Raw genomic sequence first — 20,300 nt, 5'->3', positions numbered from 1 at the left:
CGCTTGCGGAGGAGGAATCATGTGTGTTCTGCAGAACTCCAGAGGTGTGACGCTGTGCTGCTGTTTCTCCTCCTGCAGGTCCGACTTCATCGCCACCATCAGACACAGCAGCTTACTGTCCGCATAACACTCCTACACACACACACACACACGCACACACACACACGCACGCACGCGCACGCACATGCACACACACACACACGCACACACACATCATTAATGCTGCAGATTGCTATACTGATCTGCTTAAGTGTCTGCCTCACTGTCTATCTTCCTATATGTGTGTTTAACTGCTTGTCTCGTGTCTGTCTCACCATCTGTCTCACTGTCTGTCTAACCATCTGTCTCACCGTCTGTCTCACTGTCTGTCTCACCGTCTGTCTCACTGTCTGTCTCACCATCTGTCTCACTGTCTGTCTAACCGTCTGTCTCACCGTCTGTCTCACTGTCTGTCTGACCGTCTGTCTCACCGTCTGTCTCACCATCTGTCTCACTGTCTGTCTAACCGTCTGTCTCACCGTCTGTCTCACTGTCTGTCTCACTGTCTGTCTCACCATCTGTCTCACTGTCTGTCTCAATGTCTGTCTCACCGTCTGTCTCACCGTCTGTCTCACCGTCTGTCTCAATGTCTGTCTCACTGTCTGTCTCACCGTCTGTCTCACTGTCTGTCTAACCGTCTGTCTCACTGTCTGTCTCACCATCTGTCTCACCCGTCTGTCTCACCGTCTGTCTCACCATCTGTCTCACTGTCTGTCTAACCGTCTGTCTCACCGTCTGTCTCACTGTCTGTCTCACCGTCTGTCTCACTGTCTGTCTCACCATCTGTCTCACTGTCTGTCTAACCGTCTGTCTCACCGTCTGTCTCACTGTCTGTCTGACCGTCTGTCTCACTGTCTGTCTCACTGTCTGTCTGACCGTCTGTCTCACTGTCTGTCTCACCATCTGTCTCACTGTCTGTCTAACCATCTGTCTCACCGTCTGTCTCACTGTCTGTCTCACCATCTGTCTCACTGTCTGTCTCAATGTCTGTCTCACCGTCTGTCTCACCGTCTGTCTCAATGTCTGTCCACTGTCTGTCTCACCGTCTGTCTCACTGTCTGTCTAACCGTCTGTCTCACTGTCTGTCTCACCATCTGTCTCACCGTCTGTCTCACTGTCTGTCTCACCATCTGTCTCACTGTCTGTCTAACCGTCTGTCTCACCGTCTGTCTCACTGTCTGTCTGACCGTCTGTCTCACTGTCTGTCTCACCATCTGTCTCACTGTCTGTCTAACCATCTGTCTCACCGTCTGTCTCACTGTCTGTCTCACCATCTGTCTCACTTTCTGTCTCAATGTCTGTCTCACCGTCTGTCTCACTGTCTGTCTCACCATCTGTCTCACCATCTGTCTCACTGTCTGTCTAACCATCTGTCTCACCATCTGTCTCAATGTCTGTCCACTGTCTGTCTCACTGTCTGTCTGACCGTCTGTCTCACTGTCTGTCTCACCATCTGTCTCACTGTCTGTCTAACCATCTGTCTCACCGTCTGTCTCACTGTCTGTCTCAATGTCTGTCTCACCGTCTGTCTCACCGTCTGTCTCACCATCTGTCTCACCATCTGTCTCACTGTCTGTCTAACCATCTGTCTCACCATCTGTCTCAATGTCTGTCCACTGTCTGTCTCACCGTCTGTCTCACTGTCTGTCTAGATATGCAGATGGTTAATCAGTCAGACAGACAGCGAGACAGACAGTTAAACAAAACAGATAGATAAATAATATTCTGTCTGTCTTGCTATCTGTTTGCCTGTCCATCGATCCATTCATCAATTCAATTTTATTTTATTTGTTTAACACTTTTAACAATGGACATTCTCCACAAAGCAGCTTTACAGAAATATATAAACTCAGGATATAAATTTTAAATGTATAAATTTATCCCTAATGAGCGAGTCAGAGGTGACGGTGGTGAGGAAAAACATTGAGTGCAAAACTGTTCATGGGAATTGTAGTCCTAAAGCTCTCATAGCAATTGTAGTTCTAAGCCATCTTCATGGTTTGTAAGTGGAACCGTCCTCAGTAATCTCATGTAACTTTAGTCTGTTATCTGCTTTCTGTCTCTGCATTCGGTGCTTGGTATGTCTCTCTGCCTGTCTCATTTGCTGGACAGCCGTCTGTTTTGCTGTCTGACCTTCTGTCTTTGTGTCCATCTATCTGTCTGTCTTTCTGTCTGCCTATTTTGTCACCTGTCTGTCTGTTTCTTTATCTATCTGCCTGCCTGTCTTGTCCTTTTCATCATCTGTCTGACTCACCATTGTTCTACGTGGTAGTCTGTCTCACTGTCTGTCTCACTGTCTGTCTGTCTGTCTGTTCATCAGTCTATAACACAAGTTAGCTGCCACTCTATACATGAACAAGTCCAACATACTGAAGTGCTCAGATCTCAGTAATGAAGCATGAGAAGACGAAACTAAATGCACCCCTGTGTTAGTCTTGACCGCTTTAACTATAACGCACAGTGTGAATTTGGTGAAAATCGGAGAACGTTGGATTTTTCGCCCAAAAAAACACAAAGGCTAATCTCTTATCTTTTTCTTGGGTGAAAAATTTGACATTCTCAGATCTTCACCAAATTTAAGATTCACACCGTGCATTAAGGCGGGCAAGACTAACCCAGGGGTGCACTTAGTTTCGTCCTATCCCCCTCCAGAGCTGAGATTTGAGCCTCTCATTTGTAATATATTACACTCAGTATAAATCACAGGTTCAAGCGCACAAATATAAAGATTTTACTGGTGGATATCAGTTCAAGGACACGAGCTTGGATGAAAATATAAACAGCCATCTTGTCATCTGTTTATCATTTCTTTATTTGCGTGTTCAGGTAGACTTTAGCGTAAATGCTTGAACACACACTCTCACCCTAAACACTCGAACGCAGTAGTCGAACGAGTCGGGGTCGCTGATGTCATAAATCAGGCAGACGACATCACAGCAGAGATCAGAATCAGACAGGAAGTCCAAATCCGAGCTGATTTCACGCAGCTGTGGAGAGAAAAACAGACGACACTGCGTCAATCAACCGGGACATCGTAGCTCCTTCACACACTAAACACGTCAAACACACTTTACAAACTTGATGATTTTTGTTTTAGTAGAAAGTAAAACACATCTTTATAATTAATAATAATAATTAATAACTACACATTAACAGTAAACAAGGGCAGCGTCTCACCAGCAGGTATTTCTCCTGACCGTAAACATGGACCGTGTTAATGGCGTAGTGCGATTTGTGTTCGTCTCTGATCGTCTTCTGGCGCTGGAGGGGACACACACACACACACACACACTATTCATTTTGTAAAATGTCTACAAAACAAAGAGAGTTTTCTTTAATAATATTAAAAACTATTATTATTAGTAGTAATAAATAATAAGGAAACCGACACGACTGCTGCATTAATACATCCAAGAGTGTACATATATGTGTGTATGTTGTGTGTGTGTATATGTGTATATATGTATTATATACAAACTTTATTATAGATGTTTATTTTCTGACTTCTACATTATTGATTCAGTACAAAAACATTTTAGATTCTAAACATTAGTTTTCCGGCACAAAATGAAACGTTCCAGAAAAATGTTTGTATGTCAGTAAAGAAAGCAGCAGATTCCATAAGAGACACTTTTCAGATAAAAACATAATGAAGGCTGCTGGGTTTCGCTGCAGAAATAAGAAGCGAGTCGACAGTCAAAGTCTCCAGAAGAACTGTGGCTGCTTCTGCAAGATGCTCAGTAACACTTCCAGCTCATTTCCTTATAAAACTGCACACACTGCACCTCAGATACTGCTTTATTTATTTAAAGTGAAGGATCGTCACATTAAATACTGACTTTGTTTCATTTATTACTGTTTACTGCTCTTTATAGGAGTTTTTTTAAATGTAGAAACATTTAATTTAATTATTTTTGAAGGCGTCTTTACTCTACAGCATTTCTTTGCATGTGCCTAAGACTTTTGCACAGAACTGTGTGTATATATATAGATATATAAATGTGTGTGGGTGTGTGTGTGGGTGTGTGTGTGTGTGTGTGTGTGGGTGGGTGTGTGTGTGTGTGTGTGTACATTGAGGTTGCGTCCGATGAAGGCCTGCAGGAAGCTGCTCTTTCCACTACCACTGCTACCAAAGACATTACAGAGAAACACACAGCGCTGCGTCTGTTTCTGCTGCAGGTCCACACACTTACTGCGGGTCACTGTGGAACACACACACACGCACACACACACACGCGCACACACACACACAGACACACACATGACTTGTTGACTTGTATTATAATCTTGAACCCATGTTGTATGAAATACCAGAAACCGCCAGTTCACACCTCTGTGATCATATTAAGTTTCAATTTCCTAATGAAGCCACTCTGACAATCAACACACACACACACACACACACACACATGCACACACACACAAACCGTGTCAAAATACCCACCCGTGATGGCGGCGGCCTGCGACTCCTGCTCCGCTACGATGGAGTAACCAAGGTAACCGAGGTACTCCAGGCACCGCTGGACGTCCAGATACGTCGTTAACCTGCCATCATGACAAACATTACAGTAATTAGTGCTGCTGAATTCTGGATTCTGATTGGTCAGAAGGTGTTGATTAATTTTCTAGAACAGCAGCTCTGACAGTAGTGCAGGTTTATATTAAAGCGCTCGCTCTAATCTAATACGTTATCGTTTCTATAGCAACAGCTCATTCACAGGGACGTGTACAGCAGACAGTCCACATAATAATAAACAGATTAAAAAAGAAAATGTGTGTAATTGATAAATGATATGATGAAGTTTACTGTAAGGAGATGTATATTTAACATTTATGGAAGGAGTCTCCAGTGTCAGTGCTCCCACTCAATTCTAACATACCGTACTAATGCGATCTGATCTCAGCTTTGGAAGGTGATAGGGCGAAACTAAGTGCACCCCTGTGTTAGTCTTGACCTCCATAACACACAGTGTCGATTTGGTGAAGATCTGAGACGTCAAATTTTTCGTCCAAAAAAACGGTAAGGGGTTAGCCTTTGTGTTTTTTTGGGTGAAAAATTCAACGCTCTCTGATTTACACTAAATTCACACCATGCGTTAGGACGATCAAGACTAACACAGGAGAGCACTTAGTTTCGTCCTATCACGCTCCAGAGCTGAGATCTGAGCCCCTCATTTCCACTATATTACACTCAGTATATATATTAGCTTGGGATTCAGAAATTTAAATATTTTACTGGTCAATATCAGTTAAATCACTTCCACAAGCAGTGCATGAGCTCGGACGGAAATATAGCAATTTTATCTACTATTCTTTACTGAACCGTACCATACCATACTATATCATACTGTACCATACTATACTATACTACACTATACTATAACATCTACCGTACTCTAGTATAGTATATGGTACCTATTTTATCTACTATACCATACTATATCATATTATACTACACTATACTATAACATCTACTGCACTGTAGTATAGTACATTGTACCTATTTTACCTACTCTAGCATACTACACTATACCATACTATACTATACTACACTATACTATAACATCTACCATACTGTAGTATAGTATATTGTACCTATTTTATCTACTATACCATGCCATACTATACCTATACTACACTATACTATAACATCTACTGCACTGTAGTATAGTACATTGTACCTATTTTACCTACTCTAGCATACTACACTATACCATACTATACCATACTACACTATACTATAACATCTACCATACTGTAGTATAGTATATTGTACCTATTTTATCTACTATACCATGCCATACTATACCTATACTACACTATACTATAACATCTACTGCACTGTAGTATAGTACATTGTACCTATTTTACCTACTCTAGCATACTACACTATACCATACTATACTACACTATACTACAACATCTACCATACTGTAGTATAGTATATTGTACCTATTTTATCTACTATACCATGCCATACTATACCATACTACACTATACTATAACATCTACATTACTGTAGTATAGTATATTGTACCTATTTTATCTAATATACCATGCCATACTATACCATACTACACTATACTATAACATCTACATTACTGTAGTATAGTATATTGTACCTATTTTATCTACTATACCATGCCATACTATACCATACTACACTATACTATAACATCTACATTACTGTAGTATAGTATATTGTACCTATTTGATCTACTATACCATTCTATACTTTACTACACTAGACTATAACATCTACTTTACTGTAGTATAGTATATCATACCTATTTTATCTACTATACCATACTATATCATATTATACTACACTATACTATAACATCTACTGCACTGTAGTATAGTACACTGTACCTATTTTACCTACTCTAGCATACTACACTATACTATATCATCTACCCAACTGTAGTATAGTATATTGTACCTATTTTATCTACTCTAGTATACTATGCTTTGCTATATCATGCTGTAACTATATTTTGCTATAGTAGATTATATGAATACTATACTTTTATTCTAATTTAATCTACTGAATCCTACTATACTATGTCATACTATAAATATTTTATCTACTGTACAGTACTATACTATAAATAAAATACACTGCAATACACTGCACTGCACTATACTATAGCATCTCAGAATACAGCAAATTTTCAGCAAATTCACACCACGCTTTAGGAAGGTCTAATTTCCAGTGTATCACACTGAGTAAAACAGACATGTCCGGAACTAACAAATGTAATTTTTTTTCTATACTATAACAATAGTATATCATACAATGCTAGTTTTATGCACTATTCTATGCTATACTATTCCTACTTTATATACAGAATTCATTCATGTACATGTATACATACAGTATATACATAGGATCAGATAGTCACCAACCAATCCCACCCCTGTGAACGTCTGCAGCTGTTACTCTGCAGCTGTTACTCTGCAGCTGTTACTCTGCAGCTGTTACTCTGCTGCTGTTACTCTGCTGCTGTTACTCTGCTGCTGTTACTCTGCAGCTGTTACTCTGCAGCTGTCATTCTGCTGCTGTTACTCTGCTGCTGTTACTCTGCTGCTGTTACTCTGCAGCTGTCATTCTGCTGCTGTTACTCTGCTGCTGTTACTCTGCAGCTGTTACTCTGCAGCTGTTACTCTGCTGCTGTTACTCTGCTGCTGTTACTCTGTACCTTGTTGTGTTTTTTTTTACCTTATCACTGATGTGTTTTGCAATGTGTGTTATTTTTAGCATGTGTCGAATGTATAACTTTGTCTAGTGCATCAATGTCTGTTGCTGTGGCAGCACCCAAATTTCCTCAACTAATCAATCTATCTATCAATCCATCTACCTGTCTATCCTATAGTATACTATACTGTGCTATACCATACAGTATTATAGTTTAATATACTAAATTACACCAATTTTATCAACAATACCTCTTTAATCTAATAAACCCTACAATATGAAAGTGTAGTATAGCTGCCTTAACTCCAATACTACTCTATAATATGCTATGCTATACTTATACAAGCTTGTATTTCTAATTGTGCTGATACTATACTGTACCATACCATACTGTATTATACTAATGCCATACTACACTATACTACGCCACACTATACTACACTATACTGTACTATACTACACTACACTATGCCACACTATACTATACTATACTACACTACACTGCGCCATACTATACTACACTATACTGTACTATACTACACTACACTATGCCACACTATACTACACTATACTACACTACACTGCGCCATACTATACTACACTATACTGTACTATACTACACTATGCCACACTATACTATACTATACTACACTACACTATACTGTACTATGCTACACTACACTATGCCACACTATACTATACTATACTACACTACCCCACACTATACTACACTATACTGTACTATGCTACACTACACTATGCCACACTATACTATACTATACTACACTACCCCACACTATACTACACTATACTGTACTATGCTACACTACACTATGCCACACTATACTATACTACACTACGCCATACTATACTACACTATACTGTACTATGCTACACTACACTATGCCACACTATACTATACTATACTACACTACCCCACACTATACTACACTATACTGTACTATACTACACTACACTATGCCACACTATACTACACTATGCCACACTATACTATACTACACTACACTACACCATACTATACTACACTACACTATGCCACACTATACTATACTATACTACACTACGCCATACTATACTACACTACACCATACTATACTACACTACACTATGCCACACTATACTATACTATACTACACTACGCCATACTATACTACACTATACTGTACTATGCTACACTACACTATGCCACACTATACTATACTACGCCATACTATACTACACTATACTGTACTATACTACACTACACTATGCCACACTATACTATACTACACTACAGTACGCCACACTATACTATACTATACTACACTATACTACACTATACTGTACTATACTACACTATGCCACACTATACTATACTATACTACACTACGCCATACTATACTACACTATACTGTACTATACTACACTACACTATGCCACACTATACTATACTACGCCATACTATACTACACTATACTGTACTATACTACACTATGCCACACTATACTATACTACGCCATACTATACTACACTATACTGTACTATACTACACTACACTATGCCACACTATACTATACTACACTACAGTACGCCACACTATACTATACTATACTACACTATACTACACTATGCCACACTATGCCACACTATACTATACTACACTACACTATGCCACACTATACTATACTACACTACACTACGCCACACTATACTATACTATACTACACTACACTATAGTCTACTCTACTGTATCTCAGCTTTGGAGTGTGGTAGGATGAAACTAAGTGCACCCCTGTGTTAGTCTTGACCTCCATAACACACAGTGTCGATTTGGTGAAAATCTGAGAACGTCAAATTTTTCGTCCAAAAAAACGGTAAGGGGTTAGCCTTTGTGTTTTTTTGGGTGAAAAATTCAACATTCTCTGATTTACACTAAATTCACACTGTGCATTAGAGAGGTAAAGACTAACACAGGAGTGCACTTAGTTTCTCACTATCTCACTCCAGAGCTGAGATCTGAGCCTCTTACTTCTGTTATATTATACACAATAAATACACAGGTTTGGGATGCAAAAAGTTTTAAACATTTTAAAGTTCAATATCAGTTAAAGTACACGTGCAGTGCATGAGTTTTGATGGAAATATTCCTATTTGATCTACTAGACTGTACTGTACTACACTAGAGTATACTTTAATATAATCTCATCTACTATAATGAAGTACAGTATATTGTACCTATTTTATCTACTATACAACAAAGCACTATACTGTACTATACTGTACTATACTGCTCCTATACTATACTATACTATACTATACTATACTGTACTGTACTATACTATACCTCAGCTTTGGAGTGTGATAGGATGAAACTAAGTGCACTCTTGTGTTAGTCTTGACCTCCTTAACTTCCGCTGCGAATTTGCTGAAGATCTGAAAACGCCTTTGTGTTTTTTTGGGTGAAAAATTCAACGTTCTCCATTTTACACTAAATTCACACTGTGCATTAGGGAGGTAAAGACTAACACAGGAGTGCACTTAGTTTCACACTATCTCACTCCAGAGCTGAGACAAAGTTCAATAAACGTTTACAGTTTGATATCAGTTAAAGTACACGTGCAGGGCATGAGCTTCGACGGAAATATACATAACCAATTATAAACATTGGTAAATTGCTGTGGTATAAGAGGAAGAAAAGACTTGGGGGTGTGATGTTATAGGAAAATAATCAACGTCGTGGTTAACAGGAACTCACGTCCACTGAGAGATGAAGCCCTGGTATGTGATCCAGCCATGTTCGTTTGTACACACAGTGTTATTCACGTCCGGACCCCATGGCATGTAGGGAAAAACATCAAACACGTCCTTCAGCTCGTTGGGGTTCAGAGCTCCGTCTCTGTCCTAAAATAAAATAATCACAACTAAAGGATTTAATAAAAACAGCTCACCATTTGGCCTACTTCTGTCCCGGCTGATCCAGCATACACTGGACATAACATCTGTCCCATTTTATACCTCACATTGCTTATATCATAGTATATCATTATTACTGAGACTGATCAGCTAAATGAATTCTTTAAAATAAATAAATAAATAATAAAACCTGACGTGTGTGTGAGTGCGATCTGTTGTGGAGGACGAGTGCCGCGGCGGCGTCTTCACCTTGTCGTGTTTATCGAAGACGCTCTGCAAGAACAGTGAAGCGTTGTGGTTGAGCTCGGTGCTGCAGTCCGCTGGGATTCTTAACCTACAAACAAACAAACACTGTGTAGGATTACGTTTAAACAAGTGAGGGGGCGGAGCTAACAAGATAAAAACAGCAAGGTGGGAGGAGCTAGAAGGGAAACAGGTCAAAGACTTGCAAATCTAACAGGAGAAACAGATACAAAAGGGGTGGGGCTATCAGGAGAAACAGCAGGGCGTGGCTAAATTGGGAAACAGGTGAAGTGGGTGGGACTAAAAAGGTGAGCAATAAGTAAGCCTAAAAAAAAGATCTAAATGAGAGGGAGGCAGGTAAGAAGGAAGCAGGGCTAACAACAGAAACAGGTAAAAGATGTCAGGGCTCACAAGAGAAATAGGTCAACAGGAGGAAGAGCTAACCAAAGAAACAGGTGAGAAGGAAGCAGGACTAACAAGAGAAATGAATAAATAACAGGCGGAGCTAAAAGAAGAAACAGGTGAGAAGGAGGTTGGACTAAGTAGAGAAACAAGTAAGGAAGAGGCAGAGCTAACAGGAGAAACAGGTAAAAGGAGATAACAAAATGGGGATAACAAAAGAAGCAGGTAAGAAGGAGGAGGGACTTTCAAGATAAGCTGATAAGAAGGAGGCGGGACTATGAAGAGAAATCGATAAGAAGGAGGTGGGACTATGAAGAGAAATAGATAAGAAGGAGGCGGGACTATGAAGAGAAATCGATAAGAAGGAGGTGGGACTTTCAAGATAAGCAGGCAAGAAGAAGGCGGGACTTTCATGATAAACAGGTAAGAAGGAGGCGGGACTATGAAGAGAAATAGACAAGAAGGAGGCGGGACCTTCAAGATAAGCAGGTAAGAAGGAGGCAGGACTATGAAGAGAAATAGATAAGAAGGAGGCGGGACTTTCAAGATAAGCAGGTAAGAAGGAGGCGGGACTTTCAAGATAAGCAGGTAAGAAAGAGGCGGGACCTTCAAGATAAGCAGGTAAGAACGAGGCGGGACTATGAAGAGAAATAGATAAGAAGGAGGCGGGACTTTCAAGATAAACAGATAAGAAGGAGGCGGGACTATGAAGAGAAATAGGTAAGAAGGAGGCGGGACTTTCAAGATAAGCAGGTAAGAAGGAGGCGGGACTTTCAAGACAAGCAGATAAGAAGGAGGCGGGACTTTCAAGATAAGCAGATAAGAAGGAGGCGGGACTATGAAGAGAAATAGGTAAGAAGGAAGCAGGGGAGGCGGAGCTAACAAAAGAAACAGGTAATAAGAATGTGGGGCTAACAAGGGATTGGTTAACATGAGTGGGCGGGGCTTACGGAGGGAAAAGGTAGTCCTGATGTAGTTCCAGGTCGTCATCGTAGCCAAAATGGCGAAGCACTGCCCACGTGGTCTCGTGACGCCCCCTCTGGATGAAGAGCGTGTGGAGGAAAAGGAATCCTGGGAAAAAAAAATAAACACGCAAGAAACACACCATTTTAATCTTTATATCCCTCGTTAGGGCTGAAACATTACTGCTAAAAGCGTGTGATAGTGGAGTGTAACACTGACGGTGTGTGTTCTGTCCCTCACCCTGCAGAGTCAGTCCGTCCTCACACACTCCGTCAGGCGCGTTCTTCTTCACCACCTTCTTCACGTCCTCCAGAGCCTGAGGAGCGAGCGGCGAGCTGAAACACACTCTCTGCACAGAGCCATAACACTTCATCACTTAACAAAATGATCAATAAATCAACATGGAGCAGCTGCTGCTTTTTACCTGGAAGAAGTTGAGCTCGTTGTCGTTGAGGATTCCGTTATTGTCCAAGTCTGAAATTTTGAAGACGCGAGTGAGCGCTCGTACACACGCCGGTTTCATCTGTCACACACACACACACACACACACACACACACACACACAGAAGAGAAAAAATAATAAAGTAAACTGTGATATAGAGTGTAATATTCAACAACACACACACAACATTATTAGTATTGCAAATGCATCATATTGTTCAGGACAGTAATAATGTAAGCGTTTAAAAGTAATATGCAAATTAAGCTGATCTACTATCATATAATATATATTTTTTAAATTCACATAAATATTTTCACTCCTATAAATGGTCAATAAAAGTGAAATTATAACCTAATAAACATGTAAAAATTAATGAATCCATTTACGCTTATGAAAAACACATTTATCTCAGAGACTTTGTGATGCAGTGACTTTTTTTCCTTGTTATATGTTTATTACATGTTTTCTGGTCTTTGGTACAAAACGGCTGCTGTCCTGTGAATCTTAGTGATTTTTTATTTATAAAAAATGTGTCACTTTTAATCCTAAAAAAAGAAAAAAAAGACACAAAACATCTGAATGAGAATGAGTTGATTTGCAGTAAAATGCAAGTTAAATGTGAGTGAAAATGTAGGAGAAATTATTCACAAAATTTATTTACGCTTTTTCCAAATTCCCATTTTAATAAATTCCCAAGTTTAATTAAAATCAAGAATGTGATATCAAAATAAAATGTAACCTAATAAACAACATTGTGGCTGTGGCATCTTTTATTTTTTCCTTATTGTGTGTTTATTATGTTTTTATTGTGTGTTTGTGTTTATTACGTGTTCATTATGTTTTTTATGAGTTTATTATGTGTTTATTGTGTGTTTATTATGGGTTTGTGTTTATTATGTGTTTGTGTTTATTATGTGTTTATTATGTGTTTATTATGTGTTTGTGTTTATTATGAGTTTGTTTTTATTATGTGTTTATTATGAGTTTGTGTTTATTATGTGTTTGTGTTTATTATGAGTTTGTGTTTATTATGTGTTTATTATGTGTTTGTGTTTATTATGAGTTTGTGTTTATTATGTGTTTGTGTTTATTATGTGTTTGTGTTTATTATGTGTTTATTATGAGTTTGTGTTTATTATGAGTTTGTGTTTATTATGAGTTTGTGTTTATTATGTGTTTGTGTTTATTATGTGTTTGTGTTTATTATGAGTTTGTGTTTATTATGTGTTTGTGTTTATTATGTGTTTGTGTTTATTATGTGTTTATTATGTGTTTGTGTTTATTATGAGTTTGTGTTTATTATGTGTTTGTGTTTATTATGAGTTTGTGTTTATTATGTGTTTGTGTTTATTATGAGTTTGTGTTTATTATGTGTTTATTATGTGTTTGTGTTTATTATGTGTTTATTATGTGTTTGTGTTTATTATGAGTTTGTGTTTATTATGTGTTTATTATGAGTTTGTGTTTATTACGTGTTCATTATGTTTTTATTGTGTTTGTGTTTATTATGTGTTTGTGTTTATTATGTGTTTGCGTTTGTGTTTATTATGTGTTTATTATGGTTTTTTATGAGTTTATTATGTGTTTATTATGTGTTTATTATGTGTTTGTGTTTATTATGAGTTTGTGTTTATTACGTGTTCATTATGTTTTTATTGTGTTTGTGTTTATTATGTGTTTGTGTTTATTACGTGTTCATTATGTTTTTATTGTGTTTGTGTTTATTATGTGTTTGTGTTTATTATGTGTTTATTATGTGTTTGCGTTTGTGTTTATTATGTGTTTATTATGGTTTTTTATGAGTTTATTATGTGTTCATTATGTTTTTATTATGTGTTTGTGTTTATTATGTGTTTGTGTTTATTATGTGTTTGTGTTTATTATGTGTTTATTATGTGTTTATTATGTGTTTGTGTTTATTATGAGTTTGTGTTTATTATGTGTTTGTGTTTATTATGAGTTTGTGTTTATTATGTGTTTATTATGTGTTTGTGTTTATTATGAGTTTGTGTTTATTATGTGTTTGTGTTTATTATGAGTTTGTGTTTATTATGTGTTTATTATGAGTTTGTGTTTATTATGTGTTTATTATGTGTTTGTGTTTATTATGAGTTTGTGTTTATTATGTGTTTATTATGAGTTTGTGTTTATTGTGTGTTTATTATGTTTTTATTATGTGTTTATGTTTATTATGAGTTTGTGTTTATTATGTGTTTGTGTTTATTGTGTGTTTATTATTTGTCTGTGTTTATTATGTTTATTATTTGTTTCCAAAATCATTGGTACAAAATATCTTCTACATTGTGAACTTTATGTGTTTATTTTATTTAAAATGCATCACATTTAGATGTAAAAAAGCACAGAAAAGTCAGTTTGCGGTAAAATAAGAGATAATAGTGGAAATAGAGCTTAAGATAATAGAGCTTTGGAGAAATTATTTCCTGAATTTATTTCCACAAGTTTTTCTTCCAGTTTGAATTAAGCTGCGACACGTGAGAGGAGAAAAACGTGAACTATATTCTTGACCAGGAAGTGAGAAAGCAGCCCAAGAATCTGTGATAGAAAAGAGAATTCGTTACCTGTTTGCGTTCGGGGCAGTAAAGCGGTCCTGTTGGATGCAGTACGGCTTTCTGAGCGTAATAAAACAGCTCGGAGATGTTCTTCAGAGTCTTCGCCGAACACTGAAACACACAAACACCCACCAAAAAGTCTTTATAACGCTTATAAAAAGCTAGTTAAAAAAAAACACACACACAAACAAAACGAATAAATCAAACAATTTACACAGACTAATTAATACAGCTGTAAATATTAATTAAAAAAGAATAATAATTTAAAACAAATACAAATCAAATAAATCATTTAAACTTTAAACTTTTTTATAGAATTTTATAGAATTTTATTCCCAGTAATAATTCGTTTACTTTCAACAATTTACTCCATTTCAGTGCAAGGTTTAAAATGATTAAAGACTCCTTTAACGAAGAAAAGTTTATCACGTGTAAGTTTCTCTTCATATTAATTTATATTTGAAGACTCTTGTTATAACACTGGTCTACAAATTTTTGGGAAGTTATCGACCTCCGAGATAAAATGTGCTAATTCTTACATATTTTGATTAGATGAATTAGAAAACGAGTGATAAAGGTGCTGGTTGGCTAAAGTTTTCAAGATATTTCACGATAAAGATTTATAATTATCTATACACAGGCGAATATATCTGATGATCATGATGCCTCGTAACGTCTCGACAAAGTACAGTAGAACAATGAACATGGTACCATATGAAAGTTTATACATTTATCTTCACTTTGAGACTAAAGATTATTACCTAACTGTAATTTATTGGTCTTTTATTGCGGAGTACATTTGTCTTGGCCAGATCTACACATCATACAGTTCCATTTGGTGGCTTGTGAAAGTGTCATTGCTTAACATTTCCAAGGAACAGTCACGTGATATTTTCCCTCAGAAACCAAGAAACGGTGTAAACAACGCAGATAACTTCTGCTACATTTGTGGGAAGGTTACATTTGCATGCAAAATAGGGGATCAGGACAAGAGTTGGTCCTCGGTGTCAATTCGAATGTGTAGATTCGGTCAGTTTTTCATGAAAAAAGCATGAAAATGTTACATGAAAAAAAACAATAAATGAATAGAAAGTTACGTTATTGGTATCAACAAAAAGATAAATTTATAATGATTGGTGTGACGCCATTCTCATTGCTATATCACATTTTGCAGAAAAGTTATGGAGCATAATCACACACCCCGCTTCTAATTTTGAATTATTTAGATGCAATTTTGACCTGAAGCTGTATCTTGGAAACTGGAGCCAATTAACACTCAGGACTTAATTTTCTTTTATTAGTGACTCACTTCTGCTAAAATTTAGCTACTTTCATTTCCGAGGCTTTCTCTTTGTAGACCAGTGTAACACATGTATAAGCACTGAACGGCGTGTTAATAGAATACCACGAGTATACTATACTATAAGTGTTTATGTCAGTACGAGCAGGACGACAAGACAAGACAAAAAGTGTGTGTGTGTGTGTGTGTGTGTGTGTGTGTGTTTGTTAGCACCTCCACGCAGGTCTCGATCTCAGTGTATTTGTTCATGATGTGCAGGACGGTCTCCATGCAGCTCTGTTCCACCAGATCAGACTTATTCCCAACCAGGATCAGAGGAACCCTGGTTCACACACACACACACACACACACACACACGCACACACACACACACACAGAGTTTTTCATTGATTAAAAATCTGTTTTTAGCAAAGTATAGCACAGCATATTATCTTATAAGTATTATAATATAATATAATATAATATAATATAATATAATATAATATAATATAGTATTGTATTATATTATAACTAATATTATAATATAATACTATAGTAATTATTATTGCACATAAGTATTGTACAGTATAGTATAGTATATAGTACAATGCAAGCATGGTATAGTATAGTGCAGTACGGTGCAGTACAGTATGGTACAGTATAGTATATATCAAATTCAGAAGTATAGCATAGTATAGTGTTAGTATAATATAGTATAAGTATTATAATGCATAGTATAGTATAGTGTAAGTACAGTATAGTATGAGTGCAGTATAGTATAGTGCAGTACGGTGCAGTATAGGATAGCAGAGTACATAATAGTGTAGTATGGTACAGTATAGTATAGTGCAGTGCGGTGCAGTACTGTATAGTATAGTATAGTATAGTGTAGTATGAGTGCAGTATAGTGTAGTGCAGTACGGTGCAGTACTGTATAGCAAAAAGTGCAGTATAGTACAGTATAGTATAGTATAAGGGCAGTATAGTGTAGTGCAGTATAGTATAGTATAAGGGCAGTATAGTGTAGTGCAGTATAGTATAGTATAAGGGCAGTATAGTGTAGTGCAGTATAGTATAGTATAAGGGCAGTATAGTGTAGTATAGATGGGTATAATAGGTATAATATACTATACTGCAGCATAGTAGATAAAATCCAAACAGTAAATGTTCATATTTGTGCGTCTCAAATCCCTGTACATTACTGAGTGTACTTTACTGAGTGTACTTTACTGAGTGTACTTTCCTGAGTGTAGTTTACCGAGTATACTTTACTGAGTATACTTTACTGAGTGTACTTTACTGAGTATACTTTACTGAGTGTACTTTACTGAGTGTACTTTACTGAGTGTACTTTATTGAGTGAACTTTACTGAGTGTACTTTACTGAGTATACTTTACTGAGTGTACTTTACCGTGTGTACTTTACCGAGTGTACTTTACCGAGTGTACTTTACCGAGTGTACTTTACCGAGTGTACTTTACCTAGTATACTTTACCGAGTGTACTTTACCGAGTGTACTTTACCGAGTGTACTTTACCGAGTGTACTTTACCGAGTATACTTTACCGAGTATACTTTACCGTGTGTACTTTTCTGAGTGTACTTTACTGAGTATACTTTACTGAGTGTACTTTACCGTGTGTACTTTTCTGAGTGTACTTTACTGAGTGTACTTTACTGAGTGTACTTTACTGAGTGTACTTTACCGAGTGTACTTTACCGAGTGTACTTTTCTGAGTGTACTTTACTGAGTATACTTTACTGAGTGTACTTTACCGTGTGTACTTTTCTGAGTGTACTTTACTGAGTGTACTTTACTGAGTGTACTTTACTGAGTGTACTTTACCGAGTGTACTTTACCGAGTGTACTTTACTGAGTGTACTTTACTGAGTATACTTTACTGAGTGTACTTTACTGAGTATACTTTACTGAGTGTACTTTACCGAGTGTACTTTCCTGAGTGTACTTTACTGAGTGTACTTTTCTGAGTGTACTTTACCGAGTGTACTTTACCGAGTGTACTTTCCTGAGTGTACTTTACTGAGTGTACTTTACTGAGTGTACTTTACTGAGTGTACTTTCCTGAGTGTACTTTACTGAGTGTACTTTACCGTGTGTACTTTCCTGAGTGTACTTTACTGAGTATACTTTACTGAGTGTACTTTACTGAGTGTACTTTACCGAGTGTACTTTACCGTGTGTACTTTCCTGAGTGTACTTTACTGAGTATACTTTACCGAGTGTACTTTCCTGAGTGTACTTTACCGAGTGTACTTTACCATGTGTACTTTCCTGAGTGTACTTTACTGAGTGTACTTTACTGAGTGTACTTTCCTGAGTGTACTTTTCTGAGTGTACTTTACCGAGTGTACTTTCCTGAGTGTACTTTACCGAGTATACTTTACTGAGTGTACTTTACTGAGTATACTTTACTGAGTATACTTTACTGAGTGAACTTTACTGAGTGTACTTTACTGAGTGTACTTTACTGAGTGAACTTTACTGAGTATACTTTACTGAGTATACTTTACTGAGTGTACTTTCCTGAGTGTACTTTACTGAGTGTACTTTACTGAGTGTACTTTATTGAGTGAACTTTACTGAGTGTACTTTACTGAGTATACTTTACCGAGTGTACTTTACCGAGTGTACTTTACCGAGTGTACTTTACCGAGTGTACTTTACCTAGTATACTTTACCGAGTGTACTTTACCGAGTGTACTTTACCGAGTGTACTTTACCGAGTATACTTTACCGAGTATACTTTACCGAGTGTACTTTACTGAGTGTACTTTACTGAGTATACTTTACTGAGTGTACTTTACTGAGTGTACTTTACCGAGTGTACTTTACCGAGTGTACTTTCCTGAGTGTACTTTACTGAGTGTACTTTACCGAGTGTACTTTACCGAGTGTACTTTACTGAGTGTACTTTACTGAGTGTACTTTACCGTGTGTACTTTTCTGAGTGTACTTTACTGAGTGTACTTTCCTGAGTGTACTTTACTGAGTGTACTTTACCGAGTGTACTTTACCGAGTATACTTTACCGAGTGTACTTTACCGAGTGTACTTTACCGAGTGTACTTTACCGAGTGTACTTTACCGTGTGTACTTTCCTGAGTGTACTTTACTGAGTGTACTTTACTGAGTGTACTTTACTGAGTGAACTTTACTGAGTATACTTTACTGAGTGTACTTTACTGAGTGTACTTTACCGAGTGTACTTTACCGTGTGTACTTTCCTGAGTGTACTTTACTGAGTGTACTTTACTGAGTGTACTTTACCGAGTGTACTTTACCGTGTGTACTTTCCTGAGTGTACTTTACTGAGTATACTTTACTGAGTGTACTTTACTGAGTGTACTTTCCTGAGTGTACTTTACCGAGTGTACTTTACCATGTGTACTTTCCTGAGTGTACTTTACTGAGTGTACTTTCCTGAGTGTACTTTACTGAGTATACTTTACCGAGTGTACTTTACCGTGTGTACTTTTCTGAGTGTACTTTACTGAGTGTACTTTACTGAGTGTACTTTACTGAGTGTACTTTACCGAGTGTACTTTACCGTGTGTACTTTACTGAGTGTACTTTACCGAGTGTACTTTACCGAGTGTACTTTACCGAGTGTACTTTCCTGAGTGTACTTTACCGAGTGTACTTTACCGAGTGTACTTTACCGAGTGTACTTTCCTGAGTGTACTTTACCGAGTGTACTTTCCTGAGTGTACTTTACTGAGTGTACTTTACTGAGTGTACTTTATTGAGTGAACTTTACTGAATGTACTTTACTGAGTGAACTTTACTGAGTATACTTTACCGAGTGTACTTTACTGAGTGTACTTTACTGAGTGAACTTTACTGAGTGAACTTTACTGAGTGAACTTTACTGAGTGTACTTTACCGAGTGTACTTTACAGAGTGTACTTTACCGAGTGTACTTTACTGAGTATACTTTACTGAGTGTACTTTACTGAGTATACTTTACTGAGTATACTTTACTGAGTGAACTTTACTGAGTGTACTTTACTGAGTGAACTTTACTGAGTATACTTTACTGAGTATACTTTACTGAGTGTACTTTCCTGAGTGTACTTTACTGAGTGTACTTTACTGAGTGTACTTTACTGAGTGTACTTTACCGAGTGTACTTTACCGTGTGTACTTTTCTGAGTGTACTTTACTGAGTGTACTTTACTGAGTGTACTTTACTGAGTGTACTTTACCGAGTGTACTTTACCGTGTGTACTT

General features: G+C 37.3%; 1 protein-coding gene across 2 annotated transcripts in view; it reads right to left on the bottom strand.

Annotated features, from left to right (window-relative positions):
- Positions 1–20,300, bottom strand: part of rhot1b (ras homolog family member T1) — a 31,841-nt gene that overhangs the window by 4,107 nt on the left and 7,434 nt on the right. The window contains exons 7-18 of one of the 2 annotated variants that reach the window (XM_034310514.2): positions 16,284–16,392; positions 14,780–14,881; positions 12,183–12,281; positions 11,999–12,074; positions 11,746–11,866; positions 10,400–10,484; positions 9,993–10,138; positions 4,484–4,584; positions 4,111–4,241; positions 3,217–3,300; positions 2,904–3,026; positions 1–132 (exon numbers count right to left, since the gene is read on the bottom strand). The exon at positions 1–132 is cut by the window's left edge and continues 71 nt beyond it. In XM_034310514.2, coding sequence (XP_034166405.1) covers positions 1–132; positions 2,904–3,026; positions 3,217–3,300; positions 4,111–4,241; positions 4,484–4,584; positions 9,993–10,138; positions 10,400–10,484; positions 11,746–11,866; positions 11,999–12,074; positions 12,183–12,281; positions 14,780–14,881; positions 16,284–16,392 — 1,309 coding nt within the window. Of the gene's footprint in view, positions 133–2,903; positions 3,027–3,216; positions 3,301–4,110; positions 4,242–4,483; positions 4,585–9,992; positions 10,139–10,399; positions 10,485–11,745; positions 11,867–11,998; positions 12,108–12,182; positions 12,282–14,779; positions 14,882–16,283; positions 16,393–20,300 lie in introns of both variants that reach the window. The other variant, XM_034310507.2, reaches the window with a different exon arrangement.

This window comes from Pangasianodon hypophthalmus, chromosome 2 (genome assembly GCF_027358585.1).
Source record: "Pangasianodon hypophthalmus isolate fPanHyp1 chromosome 2, fPanHyp1.pri, whole genome shotgun sequence".
Classification (NCBI taxonomy): domain Eukaryota; kingdom Metazoa; phylum Chordata; class Actinopteri; order Siluriformes; family Pangasiidae; genus Pangasianodon; species Pangasianodon hypophthalmus.
The sequence above is the reverse complement of the archived record's forward strand: the minus strand, read 5'-3'. Positions and strand labels throughout refer to the sequence as shown.